We start from the raw sequence: 19,155 nt of genomic DNA, 5'->3' as shown, positions 1-19,155 counted from the left end.
CCGTTACAAGATATTGGACCATTCCGTATTGTTCAAAGTATTTGCAAATATAATCACAAAATCAATAACAAAAAAAATGTTTAAAATGCTAATTCTTTTCACTTAGCTTGTAAATCCACCTTAGTAATAGCTGCTTACAATTTTTCTCATGACCTATGTCTCCAACATTTTGACAGCGCAGAGTATTTTTGGAGGTGAGTATTCTTCAAATAACCAAAATATCAATTCTTAACCATTTCATTTGCAAACAAAATATAGGTTCCACAATGAAAATTTTCCAACTAATATTCCATATTTTAAATTGTGGTAAAATACTTATTTAATATTGCCATTAAATTACATCATTTTTTAATTTTATCAAGAAAAGAAAATTCTATCTCCAGCAGTCATTAATTTTTCTGACAAATAAACAAAGGAAAGGCACCAAGCAGATCAGATGATGCCGATTTTTATCTTGCTGCTCAATTATTAGTACCACAGATATTCTAGGCAGATTTGATAATCGTTTACAGAATAAAATGCAGAAATAAATTCATCAATTAAAACGTAATAATATAAAACAAAAGAAAATCAAAATCTAATAAATCTTGATGAAAGGAAAATTGCAGAAGCACAGCTTTCCTTCTGACAATTATACCACGACCCCAGCTTTATTTCTCAATACTACTCACCATCACTCATTTGCACCCTTTTGCAATCGCTGCCGGTTTTGGAATGAAACACCAAGTCCCGATCCTGATGCAGCTCTGTGACAATAGATGGCCGTGCCACTATCTCCAGTGCACCACAAATATAAGCAAAACACTGTGATCTAATCCAAACCGCAGCTTCACACTGCAATAGCTAACAGCTGTTGAACCAGTTCAGAATAAGAGTCCCTGTTCACGGGATTTTATATAAAAGCCTCCTCATGTTATGAAAGAAATACCTGATATTACATTGGCTCCAAATGACCCATTTGGCACAGACAAAGGTTTACCAGGCTGCTGAAAAACAGTTTCACACAGCTACGTAGAACACCACGTACTAAGCCTCAAAATTCTTCTCATTGGTCACAAGCTTCCAGTATAAAGCCTCTTAAGAGATTCACCGCATAGACACATGGTCAGTAATCACAATCTCTGTCCGCACTACAAATGTCCTCTGTGATCACACACTGTCACATGGGCCATGGGATAACTGTTCATCTGCATAATATTTCCATTATAAGCAAATTTGCATGACCTGCAGATTTGCACAAATACTCAAATATTAACTGAACTTTCTGAACCTTTCAAAGTTGTTTTATCAGTTGACTGAAACAAAATATAGTAGCTTAAACTATTTCAAAGTAAACTCAAAGAAAACAATGCCAAAGGCTACATAATACTTTACACATATTGATTCTATTCGTGACAGCAACACAAGGTGACAGCACAAGGTGACATACAAAAGATCATGCAATGCGATCTTTTATCAAATATTTCATCTCGGGCAGCTGAACAAAAACAGAGAATATCATAAAAATGAAACAAATGCAAATTAGCAGTACGCTATAAAGGAAGGACTCTGTGGGTTTATTCACATTGTCAGAAAGCTCCTTGAACAAATATTTCTCCTGAAACCAGAGCAGGAAAATGACACACAAATTAACAAATGATCCTGAAGATGGCTCTGATCACAGCAAGTGGGTGGGGAGGGGGGCAGGTAACCTGGCAAGCAGTAGAGTTGTAGTTTAGGTTTAGAGATACAACATGGAAACAGGCCCTTTGGCCCACCGAGTCCACACCGACCTGCCATCACGCACACTAGTTCTATCCTGCTCTCACCAGGGACAATTTTTTACAGAAGCCAATTAACCTGACAAACACGCACATCTTTAGAAAGTGGGAGGAAACTGGCGCACCCAGAGAAAACCCATGCGGCCACAGGAAGACCGTACAAACTCAGCACAGACAGCACCCGTTATCAGGATCGAACCTAAATCTCTGGAGTCGTAAGGCAGCAACTCTACCACTGCCCCACTGTGCCGCCCTTGCTAGTGAGTGATGAGGGATTCATTAGTGAAGAGAACAGACAAGCACTTCCGTGGTCGAGGGTGAGACTCTCGAATAGTCAGTTGCTTCCTTTGTGCCAGGGTTAGTGATGTCTTGGATCAGGTTACACAAGGGAGAGTGAGAACAGCCAGAGGCAGTTGGCACAAACAATATAGTAGTAACAGGGATGCAAAGTAGGCAGAGGTTAGAAAGCAGAACCTCTAGGCTCATAATCAGGGCATTGCTCCCCACGCCGAGTGCTAGCAAGGGGTAGAAATAGGAGCTGACAGATGAACCGGTGGCTAAAGTGTTGCTGCTGTGGATGGGGAGGGGGTGGCTTTTAGTACTTGGATCATTGGGATTACCTCTGGACCAGGCGGACCTGTGCGAGAAAGGCGAGTTGCACCTAAACTGGAAGGGGAAAATGATGCGTGCAGGAGATTTATTCACACTACTCGGTATGGTTTAAAAATAATCTGCCAGGTTGTGGCGCAGGTAGAGGGTGAAGGGAAGGGGGGGAGAGGGGGGCTGTGGTAAGCATGGTCACAGGGCAGCAGGTGGGAATACTGACTCGGGCTTGTAGGGCAAATTAAACAAATCCAGTCGGCAGAAAAGATGGGCACAGGCTAGGAGATGGGAGGAAATGGGTGGCTAGTAGGCTTCTTCTTCTTTCGTGTCCATCATCCATGTTTCAAATGTTACATCACTATCATCGTCTGTCCTGAAAAGGGCGCAAGCTTCCGGCGACAATCAGTGGGAGCCGTCACTTGTACAATGGATGATGGTGGTAGCAGAATTTGCTCAGGACACTTCCAGTTTCCAGCCCCGCGACGTGGAGGCTTCTGCGGTGGGGCCGGCTAGTAGGCTAAAATGTTTTTTATTTTTCTGTCTCCCTTGCAGGTCACGGGGAGAACGTACAAACTCCGTTCAGACAAGCACCCGTAGTCAAGAAAGATCAAACTCGGGTCTCTGGCACTGTGTGACAGTAGCTTTACTGCTATGCCAACGTGCCACCCAATAGTGTTGAGGCCAAGACTTTGTAATTGCCGATGTGCAGAGCAGGCTCGTGGGGCTGAATGGCATGCTGCTGCTCCTGATTCTCACAGGAGGTTAAGTGGGGGGGGGGTGAAATAAGAGCTGCCTTTAAATTTTATTATTTATGGCTTTTTTATGGGTTCTTTTGTACAAATTAATTGATTAAAGGCAGAAAGTGCAGAATGACCAGTTCAGGGTCTCACCCAGCAGCTGCGTACATCATAAAATCCAAGTGCATTGTCCATGCTTTTTCATTTATTGCTGGTATATATACATATATGCACTAATATGTACATCCAGAAGGCAAGACTTCCTGCTGGTGGCACACAATCATACTGTCTTATAGTTCCTTGAAAAACGTTGAAAAATATGGAACTTCCATTTCATAACAAAAAACATATTTTGCTAACCTGACAAAACAGTCAAATAATATTCTGGTTCATTAGACTGTGAGACTTATCGAGCATGGTGAAATGATCACCAGGAAATGCATAGGCATCTTTCCTTCTCTGGCTGAGTTACTAAATTGACTCTAATCATATGAAAATGTGCTGCCTAAGGAATTCTACGAATACTAAAAGATAAGGGAGAAATGACAAATAGATGGTTGAAAAAATAGATAAACTAATAGCGAGAAGAAATGTCCAGTTAATTCTGCCATAAAAGACTGGAGTGACTAGGCTTGTATACACTGGAATTTAGAAGAATGAGAGGGGATCTTATCGAAACGTATAAGATTATTAAGGGGTTGGACACGTTAGAGGCAGGAAACATGTTCCCAATGTTGGGGGAGTCCAGAACAAGGGGCCACAGTTTAAGAATAAGGGGTAGGCCATTTAGAACGGAGATGAGGAAAACCTTTTTCAGTCAGAGAGTTGTGAATCTGTGGAATTCTCTGCCTCAGAAGGCAGTGGAGGCCAATTCTCTGAATGCATTCAAGAGAGAGCTAGATAGAGCTCTTAAGGATAGCGGAGTCAGGGGGTATGGGGAGAAGGCAGGAACGGGGTACTGATTGACAATGATCAGCCATGATCACATTGAATGGCGGTGCTGGCTCGAAGGGCCGAATGGCCTACTCCTGCACCTATTGTCTATTGTCTATTCATCTCTTTTAGGTACTTCAGGTTTGCGATCTTTACGGGAGTATATTTAAATTGTATGGGTGATCATTATTATAATAAATTTGTAAGAATATAACAACATAATAAAATTTTGTTTCCATAGCTCTGGTCCCTTAAATAGAAGTTTTCCTCAGAAGTCAAAATTAATAGAAAACAAGCAATTTAATCCTCTTGCGATGTATTTACTGTACATTTTAAAAAGCCTTTCTTTCTTCACACAAATCCCACCATGCCATGCACTAACAAATGTACATTGACTGGCCTCAAGATTTTGGGGCTTATTGAAAATAAAAAGGAATGGAAAGGGCAAGTGATCACAAATCACAATGATATGTGAAAATTCCTTACAATAATTTGCAGGTGCATTTGATAAGTTAAAATAGGCTTTGGTGTCTCAAACCCTTCAGAAATATGCCATGTTTCTGTTTGAATACCTCTTACACATTCCACAATGCAAAGACTTTGGGAGCATCAGTAGGTAGAGTTTAACTAGAGAGGTGTGGACAGAATGGTCCTTTAATGAAATGGTTAGGGAAAGGGAAGATCCCACAGATATGCAATAAGGCAAACGCAATGCTAGGATTTATTTCATGAGCGCTAGAATACAAAAACGGGGATATAACGCTGAGGCTTTATAAGGTGCAGGTCAGGCCGCATTTGAAGTACTGTGAGCAATTTTGAGCACCATATTTGAGGAAGGGTGTGCTGCCCCCGGATAAGGTCCAGAGGAGGTTTACAAGAATGATCCCAGGAATGAGTGGGTTAACATACGATGAGCGTTTGACGGTACTGGACCTGTACTCGCTGGAGTCTTGAAGAATGAGGGGGGACCTCATTGAAACGTATCAAATAGTGAAAGGCTTGGATAGAGTGGATGTGGAGAGGATGTTTCCACATGTGGGTGAGTCTAGGGCTAGAGGTCATAGCCTCAGAATGAAAGGATGTTCTTTTAGGAAGATGAGAAAGAATTTCTTTAGTCAAAGGGTGCTGAATCTGTGGATTTGTTTTGCCACAGAAGGTTAATGGAGGCAAAGGCAAAGCAGTTATTGTTAAAGCAGTTAGATGGATTCTTGATTAGTATGGGTGTCAGGGGTTATGGGCAGAAGGCAGGAGAATGGGGTTGGGAGGGAGAGATAGATCAGCCATGATTGAATGACGGAGTAGACTTGGTGGGCTGAATGGCCTAATTCTGCTCCTATCAAATGACCTTATGATCCCACAGGAAGATTGTGGAAATCATGGAGGATCCATTGAAGGTATTTATTCACAAAATGCTGGAGTAACTCAGCAGGTCAGGCAGCATCTCAGGAGGGAAGGAATGGGTGACGTTTCGGGTCGATACCCTTCTTCAGACATGCAGGTGGGGCACCCTTGTTTTGTTCTAGCTGGAAGACTGGATGAATGTAGATATTGGCGAAGCAGTTGACAACCCTGTCAACTTTGGTAGACAGACAGACATTTATGATAAGGTGTATATAAAGACATCTCAAAAGTACTGGTATGGAAAGATGTTACCAAAGCAGAAACAAGAGGAATAGAATGGAAAATCTACAGGAACGAGGATGGGAAGATGTGTGGGACTCAGTGACAGGGAGGTTATAATTGATATGGGTAGAAACCTACTGAATCTAGGCAGCCATTGTAAGGACATAGGCTTATTATCTCAATATCCAGTGCTATGTTTGAGGGTAAGCGTGGAGGCTTTGACACACAAGGCTATGGTGAGGAGGCTGAACAGAGGGTGACAGCAGAATAAGGTAAAGTCTGGTTTCGTTTTTGTGACTCTTCCTTGGGTTTAGTGCAGAAGATATATCAGTTAAGGCACTGGTATGCTTCTCATCCCTTATGCTCGATCCACCAAGGCCTATAGGACCTCCCGGTTGCTAACAATTTTTAACTCGTCTTCTCATTCCCATGCTGATGTTTCTGTCCTGGGCCTCCTCCATTGCCAGAGTGAGGCCACACACAAACTGGAGGAACAGCAACTCACATTCCACTTGGGCAACTTACAACCGAGTGGTCTGAACATCGAATTCTCCAATTTAAGGTAACTAAGCAAACTACCCTGCCTCTTCTACCCCCCTCCCCCTCCCCGCAGCCTTCTCTTCCCTGTACCCCACCTGGGCTTGCACCAGTTTCAGGAACTGAGGATCAGGCTAATAAAGGAAATTAGGAGCGCAAAAAGGGGACAGGAGATAGCTCTGGCAGATAGCAATAAGGACAATCCCAAGAGATTTTATGTACATAAATGGAAAAAGGGTAACCAGAGAGAGAATGGGACCCCTCCGGAATCATAGCAATCATAGCCATAACAGATAGGCAAGGTCCTCAATTAGTATTTGTCCTCTGTTTCTATCGTGGAGAAACAGATGAGGACTGGGGAACTTTGGGCTGTCAATGGAATTGGCTTGTGAACAGTCAGTATTAGAGTCGAGGAGGTGCTGAAAGTCCTGACACATATGAAGATAGACAAATCTCCTGGAATTGATCATAGATATCCGGGGACATTGTGGGAAGCTAGAGAAGAAAATGCAGGTGCCCTGGCTGCGATTTACGAGGCAGGACCTACACACTGAATGGTAGAGTGGGGAGTGTTCTAGAGCCGCGGGATCTAGGAGTGCAGTTACATAGTTCCTTGAAAGGTCAAAAAGGCTTTTGGCACATTGGCATTCAGTGGTCAGAGTATTGACTTTAGAAGCTAGAAGGTCATGTTGTAGTTATATAAGATGTTGATGAGGCCACATTTACAGTATTATGCTCAGTTTTGGGCACCATGTTAAAGGAAAGATGTTGTGAAGCTGTGCAGGGAATAAGGACATTGCCAGGACTCGAGGGCTAGAGCTAAGGGAAGAGGTTGAGCAGGCTAGGACTTTATTTCTTGGAGCATAGGAGAGGGTAGGGGGTGATCTTATAGGTGTATAAAATTATGAGAGGAATAGATCGGTTCACAGTTTTCTGCCCAGTAGAGGAATAGAATACCAGAGGACATGGGTTTAAGGTGATGGTGAAAGATTTAATAGGAATCTGAGGGGTAACGTTTTTACGCAAAGAGTGGTGGATGTATGGAACGAGCCGCCAGAGGAGGTTCTTGAGGCAGTTACCATCATAACGTTTAAGAAACATTTAGACAGGTTGTTTAGTTTAGATTATTCAGTTAGTACATGGATAGGATAGATTTAGAGGGTTTAGAGAGACTCAATAAGCTGGTCAGGAAGGCCAGCTCTGTCCTGGGTTGCCCCCTGGACTCAGTGCAGGTGGTGGGAGAGAGGAGGATGATGGCAAAGTTAACATCAATGCTGGACAACGACTCCCACCCCATGCAGGACACAGTAACTGCACATTATGTATCTTTTATTTATAATGAATGATCTCTTGCTATCCACTTTGCTGCTGTAACACTGTAAATTTCCCCGGTGTGGGACGAATAAAGGAATATATTATTATTATTGCCCAAACGCAGGTAGATGGGACTAGTGTAGCTGGGGCATGTTGGTCAGCGTGAGCAAGTTGGGCCGAAGGGCCTCTTTCCACGTTGTATTACAGTATAAACTTTAGGATTCTATTATCCCTTCCCGTTCTACTTACATTCCTTCCTCTAGCTTCACAATTGGCAACTCATCAACCCTTATCTCACATCTTGGGCAGCACGGTGGCACAGCAGATGAGTTGCTGTCTTACAGCACCAGAGACCTGGGTTCGATCCTGACTACGGGTGCTATCTTTACGGAGTTTGTACGTTTGTACATGACCTGCGTGGGTTTTCTCCAAGATCTTCGGTTTCCTCCCACACTCCAAAGACATACCGGTTTGTTGGTTAATTGGCTTGGTATAAATGTAAATAGTCCCTAGTGTGTATAGGGTAGTGTTAACGTGCGGGAGATCGCTGGTCGGCTTGGACTTGGTGGGCCGAAGGGCCTATTTTCACTCTGTATCTTTAAACTAAAAGTCACTGTTCTAGTGCTGTCAATATATTGAATTGAATGAGTTATCATTTAGTTATATTGTTTGTAGTTTACGAAATGCTGGTTTAAGCCGAAGATGGACACAAAAAGCTGGAGTAACTCAACGGGTCAAAGAGCGTCTCTGGAGAAAAGGAATAGGTGACGTTTCGGGTCGAGACCCTTCTTCAGACCGACAGTCAGGGGAAAGGGAAACGAGAGATATAGACGGTGATGTAGAGAGATATAGAACAATTGAAAGATATGCAAAAAAGTAACGATGATAAAGGAAACAGGCCACTGTTAGCAGTTTGCTAGGTGAGAACGAATACAGATGAGAGTACAGATGGATGAGAGAATGTTGTATTTAAGATGCTCATTGTCACATTCAAAAGATACCAATGCAGAAGGATGTCATTTTAGATCAATGCATCACATTCTAACAAAGAAGGACTTGAGGAATTGAGGCAGTGAGGGTAAATACCACATAGTTATTTGAAGGAGAATCTATGAAAAAGGCAGAATTAGACGACTAGCTGAGAGTCCCAATGAACAGATGCAGGACGTAGCGACTGAATCTGAACAATAACAGATTAACAAATCTTTACAGGTCTCTTGATCACCAGGGATGATGCAATGCCAGATTCAACAAAAGTATTTTAGGAAGATACTCAGCCAACAGATGTTGTACATTACAATGTATGCTGTGGTTTGTCAACTGTCAGAGCACGTTTCTGCCCCCATATGAATGACATATAGGAATCACTCACACAGCAGATGAAAAAGGATGTGGAAGAATTTTGCTTGGACACCCATGAATAAGCTATCAAACAAATCGTGGGATCATCACAGCAGTAAGGTTGCAATACTTTGATGATAGCAAATATTAAATTAAAGACTTGTGCAGCAATCAATTTACAGAAAGATCAACCAATAAATAGATTTCTGACAGGCATATAAAACAACTATGTGTCGGAAGGAACTGCAGATGCTGGTATAAATCGATAAAGACATAAAATGCTGGAGTAACTCAGCGGGACAGGCAGCATCTCTGGAGAGAAGGAATGGGTGACGTTTCTGGTCGTGACCCTTCTTCAAACTCTCATAATTCGGTACTCTTTGGATTTCAGACTAAACACAATCTTTGCATGTTAATCAATTTTTAGGAAAATTTTACCTCACTTTTTTCCATGTTGTAGTACAATAAAGTTTTGAGTGAACACTGCCCATTAACTACTGTATATTACTGAAGTGGGTAATATCATCAGTCTGAAGAAGGGTCTCGACCCAAAACGTCACACATTCCTTCTCTCCTGAGATGCTGCCTGACCCGCTGAGTTACTCCAGCATTTTGTGTCTACTTTCAATATACAAGTGCTCCTGGATCTGGATTTGGTCACAGACCTACCCACATTTCTGTCACCTGGTTATAGAGTCATGCAGCATGGAAACAGGCCCTTCCACCCAACTTTCCCATGCCGACCAAGATGTCCCATCCACACGAGGCCCACCTTCACACGATTGGGCCATATCCCTCTAAACTTTTCCTATCCAAATGCACCTGTTCAAATGTCTTTTAAATGTTGTTTTAGTATCTGTCTCAACTACCTCGTTCCATATACCCACAAACCTCCGTGTAAAAACGTTGCTCCCCAGGTTCCTATTAAATCTTTCCAGTCTCACCTTAAACCAATGTCCTCTGATTTATGATTCCTATTCCCCTACTTTGGGCAAAAGACTCTGAAAAATCCTATCTATTCCCCTCATGATCTCATGCACCACTATAAAATCACACCTCATCCTCTTGCACTGCAAGGAATAAAGACCTAACCCTCCCAACCTCTCCCTATACTTCAGGCCTCCGAGTCCTGGCAACATCCTCATAAATCATTTCTGCACTCTTTCCAGTTTAACAACATCTTTCCTATAATAGGGTGACCAAAACTGAACACAATACTCTAAATGTGACTCCACCAATGTGCAACCGTAACATGACCCCCCAATCTCTGTACTCAATACATTGATCGATGAAGGCCAATGTGCCAACTGCCTTCTTGAGCACCCTATTTTCCTGTGACACCACTTTCAATGAACTAACTAGGAAAATTGACAGGGGAGAGTCAGTGGATGTGGTGTACCTCGACTTTCAGAAAGCCTTCGACAAGGTCCCACATAGGAGATTAGTGGGCAAAATTAGAGCACATGGTATTGGGGGTAGGGTACTGACATGGATAGAAAATTGGTTGACAGACAGAAAGCAAAGAGTGGGGATAAATGGGTCCCTTTCGGAATGGCAGGCAGTGACCAGTGGGGTACCGCAAGGTTCGGTGCTGGGACCCCAGCTATTTACGATATACATTAATGACTTAGATGAAGGGATTAAAAGTACCATTAGCAAATTTGCAGATGATACTAAGCTGGGGGGTAGTGTGAACAATAGACAATAGACAATAGGTGCAGGAGTAGGCCATTCAGCCCTTCGAGCCAGCACCGCCATTCAATGCGATCATGGCTGATCACTCTCAATCAGTACCCCGTTCCTGCCTTCTCCCCATACCCCCTCACTCCGCTATCCTTTGTGAGGAAGATGCAATAAGGCTGCAGGGTGACTTGGACAGGTTGTGTGAGTGGGCGGATACATGGCAGATGCAGTTTAATGTAGTAAGTGTGAGGTTATTCACTTTGGAAGTAAGAATAGAAAGGCAGATTATTATCTGAATGGTGTCAAGTTAGGAAGAGGGGATGTTCAACGAGATCTGGGTGTCCTAGTGCATCAGTCAATGAAAGGAAGCATGCAGGTACAGCAGGCAGTGAAGAAAGCCAATGGAATGTTGGCCTTCATAACAAGAGGAGTTGAGTATAGGAGCAAAGAGGTCCTTCTACAGTTGTACCGGGCCCTGGTGAGACCGCACCTGGAGTACTGTGTGCAGTTTTGGTCTCCAAATTTGAGGAAGGATATTCTTGCTATTGAGGGCGTGCAGCGTCGGTTCACTAGGTTAATTCCAGGAATGGCGGGACTGTCGTATGTTGAAAGGCTGGAGCAATTAGGCTTGTATACACTGGAATTTAGAAGGATGAGGGGGGATCTTATTGAAACATATAAGATAATTGGGGGATTGGACACATTAGAGGCAGAAAACATGTTCCCAATGTTGGGGGAGTCCAGAACAAGGGGCCACAGTTTAAGAATAAGGGGTAGGCCATTTAGAACGGAGATGAGGAAGAACTTTTTCAGCCAGAGAGTGGTGAAGGTGTGGAATTCTCTGCCTCAGAAGGCAGTGGAGGCCAGTTCGTTGGATGCTTTCAAGGGAGAGCTGGATAGAGCTCTTAAGGATAGCGGAGTGAGGGGGTATGGGGAGAAGGCAGGAACGGGGTACTGATTGAGAGTGATCAGCCATGATCGCATTGAATGGCGGTGCTGGCTCGATGGGCTGAATGGCCTACTCCTGCACCTATTGTCTATTGTCTATGTAGCTGCGCTCCTAGATCCCTCTGCTCTACAACACCCCAGAGCCTTGCCATCCACTATGAAGATCCTGCCCTAGCTTGACTTCCAAAAATGCAACACTTTGCACTGTCTCGATCAACCATTCCTCAGCCCACTTGCCCAACTGATCAAGATCCCGTTGCAATATTTGATAACCATTTGATAACCATCTTGGCTATCTGCGATACCATCCCACTTTGGTATCATTTGCAAACTTGCTAATCGTACCCTCATCCAAATTGTTGAAATAAACCACAAACTGCAAAAGACCCAGCACTGATCCCTGAGGCACACCACTAGTCACAGGCCTCCAGTCCGTCCAACATCACCCTCTACTTCCTTCCATGAAGCCAATTTTCTATTCATTTGTCTACCTCTCCCTGGATCCCGTGCTCTCTAACTTTCCAGAGCAGCCACCATGTGGAACCTTATCAAATGTCTTGCTGAAGTCCATATCGACAACATCCACGGCTTTGCTCTCATCATTTTTTTTTTTTTTTAAGTTCCTTCTTCTAAAGACTCCAACTCCTAATTTCAACCTTAACTCCAGCCCACAGTCTGGACCTGCCCATACTTTATTCTCCTGGTTTTAGGTCCATACCTTTTACGTTCTGACCCTTAATTAATATTTCAGATTAATGAGCCTAATGTCCGATTATCAGGATTTCTAAACAAACATATGCCAGATAGTCAAGAGTCTTAACGCAATTGAGAAAGAACTCTTTGGTGAATTCATTGGATTGGTGTTGTTTGGAGCCAGCATACATATGGATAAACAGCAAATATATGCAGTAATCACAAGCCATTTGAGATAATTATTAAGCCACTTCACAGAACACCAAAGGTTTAGAATACCAAGCAAATAAAAGGTAAAGCAGAACTAGAGAGCAAACGTTTAAGGTGAAAGAGGAAATATTAATTATGAACCTGAGGGACAACTTTTTTACACACCAGGTCAGGCAGCATCTCTGGAGAACATGGACAGTTGACGTTTTGGGTCGAAACACTTCTTTCGTCGACCCGATGCGTCACCTGTCCATGTTTTCCAGAGATGCTGCCTGACCTACTGAGTTACTCCAGCACTTTGCGTCCTTTTATGCTGGTGTTCAGCAAGATCTGGACAACTTCTTTGTTTCTACATCTTAGATCTTGCCTTATCAAAAATAGCATAGCAGGTGAGAATCTTGCAATTCCATTCAATATCTTAAATTTCAATCAAATTATTCCTTTCCATCTGACTTGCAGGGAAACCCCCCCCCCCTTCCCCTACTTTTTGAAATCTGGTTATAATTTAACTCTGAGTGCATAGATGGAGATTGCACTGTTTCCAAAAACAATGTCTTCCCTCAGTTGTTTACACCAAATGGTTTTAGCACTTGGGATGAAGTCTAACTAAGGTTTAGTACAGCTGTAACATGACATCTAATGGAGCTGTTAATGCCAGCATTTCAATAGCCTGTTTGATCATTTTCTGTGCTTGCTGTGACATCTTAAATAATGTATGTGATTCCACAAGCTTTTTAAAATTTCTACTGATTCAAATTGTTAAAAAAAAGCACATTCAAGATCACAAGTTGCTGGCATCATATCTGGCTACTTTGAAACTCAACAACCATGATTTGACTCATTCATTTTAGCCTGTAAAGCTTAATATGAAAGTATACAATGCACTTAAAAGTTAACTAACATTGATAAGCACTTAGAACGCTTCAAAATTAATACAGGCATTGACTATATATTTACCATGGCCGAAACTCAAAACCATGTTTCCAGATGCCAGCACATCATCAAATTTTCGAAACAGTATCTGTAAACTGAAAATTTAAATCACATTAGTGCACAGTACACAATAACTTCTAATGTTTAAATAGAACCAACATTCTCACACAGTAAACTAATCAGCTACAATGTAAGAGTGAATAGGCCATGCCAGTATTGTAAACTACAAACAATATAATTAAATGATAATTTATTCAATTCAATATATTAACAGCACTGGAACAGTGACTTATAGTTTAGAGATCAAGCTCGGAAACAGGCCCTTCGGCCCATCGAGACCGTGCCGATCAGCAGTCCCCTGCACATTAACACGACTCAACACACACACTAGGGACAATATATTTATACCAAGCCAATTAACCTACAAACCTGTACATCTTTGGAGTGTGGGAGGAAACTGAAGATCTCAGAGGAAAAACACGCAGGTTACGGTGAGAACGTACAAACTTCGTACAGACAAGCACCCGTGGTCAGGATCGAACCCGGGTCCCTGGTGCTGTAAGGCAGTAGCTCTACCGCGACACCAATAATTTTTTTATTGTTTTCCAATAATTCTTTACTGAACTTACAAAGAATTACATCAAGTTGTAGAAATACAAAATGTGATGCATGACTTACATTGCTATTGTAATATAAGAAAATAACTGCAGATGCTGGTACAAATCGAAGGTATTTATTCACAAAATGCTGGAGTAACTCAGCAGGACAGGCAGCATCTCAGGAGAGAAGGAATGGGTGACGTTTCGGGTCGAGACCCTTCTTCAGACTGAATAAATACATTACTATTGTGTTCGTTGACAAATATTTGCTTACTTTTACAGCATATTTTATATCTAAAACAATATGGTAATCCACAAGAGTCAGATTTTACATAATTTTCTACCATAAACAATAAGAACTGAACTGATTGAAATTTAGATCATAAGGCTGCAGATACAGTGCATTCAGAAAGTATTCAGACCCCTCATTTCCTCCACATTTTGTTATGTTACTGTGCAAAAATTTCTAAACACCTGTTTTTCGTTTTTTTTTATTATGGGGTACTGTGTGTAGATTGATGATTAAAAAAAAAGAATTTAATCCATTTTAAAATAAGGTTGTAACGTAATAAAATGTGGAAAAAGTGAAGGGATCTGAATACTTTCTGAATGCACTGTAAGTGAGGTTAACACCAATCCAATGGAAAGGTAAAAGGATAGAAGAAAAAGGATGCATGTAGAAAACTGGTGAAATGGAAATTTTCTGCAGTGAACATTTTCCACATTTTCTGCAGTGAACTGCCACCAAACGTAGCAAACCAGCAAATTTCACCTAAAACACTCACATCAAAATTCTAACCAAAAAAAGGGAAACAGGCCATTTTATATAAAGAGGATCAGACCATGATATTTATATCAGTAAAGCCAAATGTTGTCAAACTTTAAAATGTAAGAAACTGAATAAACTTAAATTTTAAAAGAGCATATGTAAACATTTTATAAACAGTCCCCGATAACTGACTCAAGAATGGTGTGTTGTCCCCCTGGGTGAAAGATGTCTCAGAACACTCTCAGTCTTTTAATATAATGAATGGATGAATATGAATGAATAAGTTTATTGGCCAAGTATGTACACATACAAGAAATTTGCCTTGGTGCTCCGCTCGCAAGTAACAACACGAACATACAATAAACAATTAAGAATAAAGCATAAAACATTAAGAATACACATTACAGTTTAAACATGTGAGTGAAATAAATCAGAGCAAAAAGAGACTTCAGACTTTTGGTTATTGAGTAGAGCTACTACTCACGGAAAAAAAGCTGTTTTTATGTCTGGCTGTGGCTGCTTTGACAGTCCGGAGTCGCCTTCAAGAGTGAAGTGCTTCAAAGAGTTTGTGACCTGGGTGAGAGGGGTCAGAGATGATCTCACCCACTCGCTTCCTGGCCCTTGCAGTGTACAGTTCTTCAATGGGGGGAAGGTTGCAGCCAACAACCTTCTCAGCTGATCGAACAAATAGTTGCAGCCTCCGGATGTCGTGCTTGGTGGTTGAGCCAAACCAGACCATGATGGAGAAGGTGAGGACAGACTCTACGATGGCAGTATAGAATTGGACCATCATTGTCTGTGGCAGATTGTGTTTCTTCAGCTGCTGCAGGAAGTATATCCTCTGTTGGGCCTTTTTGACTGTGGAGTCGATGGTGGCCCCCCATTGAAGGTCCCTGGTGATGATGGTTTCAAGGAACTTAAATGACTCCACAGATGTGACTGTGGTGTTGTTGATGGTGAGTGGGGGGAGGGGAGGGGGAGCTCTCCTAAAGTCTACAATCAGTTCCATTGTCTTAAGAGCATTGAGCTCCAGGTTGTTGCGATGGCACCAGGACGCCAGCTGTGTCACTTCCTGTCTGTAGGCAGATTCCTTTCCATCCTGGATCAGTCCAATCAGGGTTGTGTCATCCGCAAACATGAGAAGCTTGACAGAGGCGTTGGTGGAGGTGCAGTCGTTGGTGTAGAGAGAGTAAAGGAGAGGGGAGAAATAATAGATGATTCTAAAACTAGAGGGTATGGTGGGCTCAAGGTGAGAGGGAAGAGATTTGAGTGGGATGTCAGGGGCAACTTTTTCATTTGCCATATCTGCAATGAGCTGTCAGAGGAAGCAATAAAAGTGGATACAATTAAACATTTAGACAAATATAGAGACAGAATCATAGAATCATACAGTACGGAAACAGGCCCTTAGGTCCAGGTTGCCCATGCCAACCAAGATTCCCCATCAACACACGTCCAACCTGCCCACGTTTGGCCCATATCCCACTCAACCTTTCCTATCCATGTACCTGTCCAAATGTCTTTTACATACTGTTATGGTTTCTGCCTCAACTACCTATTCTGGAAGTTCTTTCCATATACCCACCACCCTTGGTGTGAAATTGTTGCCCTTCAGATTCCTATTATATCTTTCCCCTCCCACTTTAAACCAGGGCTCTGCAATTTCCTCTCTGGTTTCCCCCAATTTCCTCGGATATATTCGATCAGGCACGGGATATTGACCGGGAAATTCATAGTTTGAAAGTTTAGATGGGGTGCAATTTCTCAAAGGTGTTCAGGAGAGTTCTCTACGGCAATATGTAAACATTGAGAGGGCAACACTTGATGTAGTCTTGGGAAATTGGGAAGGGCAAGAGAATGAAGTGTTCGTGAAGGTGCCTTTTGGGATCAATGATCATTGTTCGATGAGGTTTAAGATAGTTATGGATAGAGACAGAGATGGCCCACATATTAAAATGCTAATTTGGGGTAAGGCCAACTTTGAGGGTATGAGAGAAGATGATTGGGGCAGGTCGCTCAAGTTGATTGGGGCAGGTTGTTTCAGGGGAAAAGAACATCAGTCAAGTGGGATGTTCTTAAAAGTGTATGAAGGTAGACAAATCTCCAGGGCCTGATCGGATATATCTGAGGACATTGTGGGAAACTAGAGAGGAAATTGCAGGAGCTGTTGTTGAAATTTATGAGCCGTCTATAATACAGGAGAGGTGCCGGAAGACTGGAGGGTGGCATATGTTGTGCCTCTATTCAAGAAGGGCTACAGAGAAAATGCTGGGAACTATAGGCCAGTGAGCTTAACATCTGTAGTTGGAAAGTTACTAGAGAGTATTCTGAGGGATAGGATATACAGGCATTTAGACGGAAAAGGGCTGGTTAGGGATCGTCAGCATGGGTTTGTTCATGGGAGGTCGTGTCTCACAAATCTGATTGAGTTTTTTTTGAAGATGTGATCAAAATGGTCGATGAGGACAGAGCTGTAGATGTTGTATATGTGGACTTATTCAAGGTTCTACACGGTAGGCTGCTCTGGAAGGTTAGATCGCATGGAATCCAAGGAGAGATAGCTGAATAGATAGAAAACTGGCTTCATTGAAGGAAGCAGAGGGTGATGGCAGAAGGTTGCTTCTCGGACTGGAGGTCTGTGACTAGTGGTGTGCTTCAGGGTTCGGTGCTGGGCCCGTTACTGCTTGTTATCTCTATCAATGATTTGGATGAGAACATACATAGCAAGAATAGCAAGTTTGCAAATGATACAAAAGTGGGTGGTTTTGCAGATCATGAAGATGGTTGTGAAAAATTGCAGCAGGATCTTAATCGATTGGCCAGATGGGCCGAGGAATAGTTGATGCAATTTAATACAGAGAAATGAGGTGTTGCATTTTGGGAAGTCTATCATGGGCAGGATCTACACATTGAATGGCGGGGCTCTGACATTGAGGAAGAGGTTGTTAGCATGACACTGCTTTACTAAGTTCTCAATCTCTTTCTTGAGTACTTCCTCCAAGCCAATTTTGAATCCAATTGCCCAGCTTCTATTGTATTCCTTGCAATTTGGCTTTACAGACTAGCCTACCATGCAGGACCTTGTCAAAGACAATACTAAGTCCATACAGACAGCATCCACTTCCCTCTACTCATCAATCCTCTAGGTGACCTCTTCAAAATACATTGATTTGTGAGACACGATTTCCCAAGCACAAAGCTATGCTGACTATCCCTAATCAGCCTCGCCATATGCTGGTTAATCATTGTTTCTTGGTAAAAAAAAATGGTATAGCCACATATTGCAACTGGGACTAGACAACACGAGGCTTGATTCGATCAGGAATCCCTCACCAAAAAAATCACTATTCCAATATCAGCCAGGAATGCAAAATAATTCATTACTTTGCTTCACTCTAAGATTTTTTTAATGTTTCAGTTTCAAGACTATAGGCAGAGCAGAGAAGCAGCGGGAAAGTTTAAAAGAGTTGTCTGTTTAGCTCATTGAGAGGCATATTGGGAGCAGCCATGTTGGGAGAGGTTGTGTGTTGTGGTGAAGTGTAATTGTGGCTGTATTGAGGCTAAGGCTTGCAGGGTTAGGCCAGGAGGCTGAGAGTAAAATAAGTTGAGGTATTTTCCTTAACAAGTTCGTCTTAGAGTAGTGCAGTGAAATTGGCAGTTAGGGCATTGGTCTGCTCCTACAGGATGCGGGAAGTCAGGGAGACTTCCTGTGTCCTCGAGGACTAAACCTATGGGCAGTGCGTTCAAAAGCAGCTCCTCACTCACTGCTTGAGAGAATTGGAACTGTAGCCTGAATGACCTCAGTACCATCCAGGAGAATGAGAGCATCATAGAAAGGAGTTATAGTGAGGTGGTCACATCCAGGGTGCAGGCAGAAAGTAGATGGGTGATCACCAGGAATGGGAGTTCGCAGAGCATGCACCAATTCTCCTGTGACTATTCCCTTGAAATCACGTATATACTTTTGGAAAATGTTGAGGGGATGACTGTTCAGGTGCTGTAAAACTCTATGACTCCATGATAATAAAGTTCCAAAGCATCTAAAGGGGAATTACAATAAAGCAGCAGAATGTAAACAAATATAATGAGAGTACATGGTATTGTATGGTAATTTATTTGTCTCATGTACCGAGGTACAGTGAAATTCATTTTGGTGTACAGTTCTGTACAAGTATCACTATACATGAGCACTCAGATACATCTCAGATAAGCATTTCAGCTACAGTACAAGTGTATAGCAGTTGTACCACTGAGACAGTTTGGCGCCATTTACAAGTCCCTGTTGTTGGAAGAGGAGGTACGGACACTTTTAAAAAATATAAAAGTGGATAAGTCTCCAGGTCCTGACAGGATATTCCCTAGGACATTGAGGGAAGTTAGTGCAGAAATAGCAGGGGCTATGACGGAAATATTTCAAACGTCATTAGAAACGGGGATGGTGCCGGAAGATTGGCGCATTGCGCATGTTGTGC

The 19,155-nt window shown here is 42.4% G+C and overlaps 1 protein-coding gene across 30 annotated transcripts in view; it reads right to left on the bottom strand.

Moving 5' to 3' along the window:
- The window catches only part of clasp2 (cytoplasmic linker associated protein 2), a 278,703-nt gene that overhangs the window by 193,205 nt on the left and 66,343 nt on the right, over positions 1–19,155 (bottom strand). For 28 of the 30 annotated variants that reach the window (XM_078398275.1, XM_078398276.1, XM_078398278.1 and 25 more), the window contains exon 7: positions 13,340–13,410. In XM_078398275.1, the coding sequence (XP_078254401.1) occupies positions 13,340–13,410 (71 nt within the window). Of the gene's footprint in view, positions 1–671; positions 903–928; positions 999–13,339; positions 13,411–19,155 lie in introns of those variants that run through there. The other 2 variants (XM_078398305.1, XM_078398304.1) reach the window with 2 other exon arrangements.

Source organism: Rhinoraja longicauda, chromosome 4, assembly GCF_053455715.1.
Source record: "Rhinoraja longicauda isolate Sanriku21f chromosome 4, sRhiLon1.1, whole genome shotgun sequence".
Taxonomy (NCBI): domain Eukaryota; kingdom Metazoa; phylum Chordata; class Chondrichthyes; order Rajiformes; family Arhynchobatidae; genus Rhinoraja; species Rhinoraja longicauda.
Note: the sequence above shows the minus strand (reverse complement) of the source record. Positions and strands in the feature narration are given on the sequence as shown.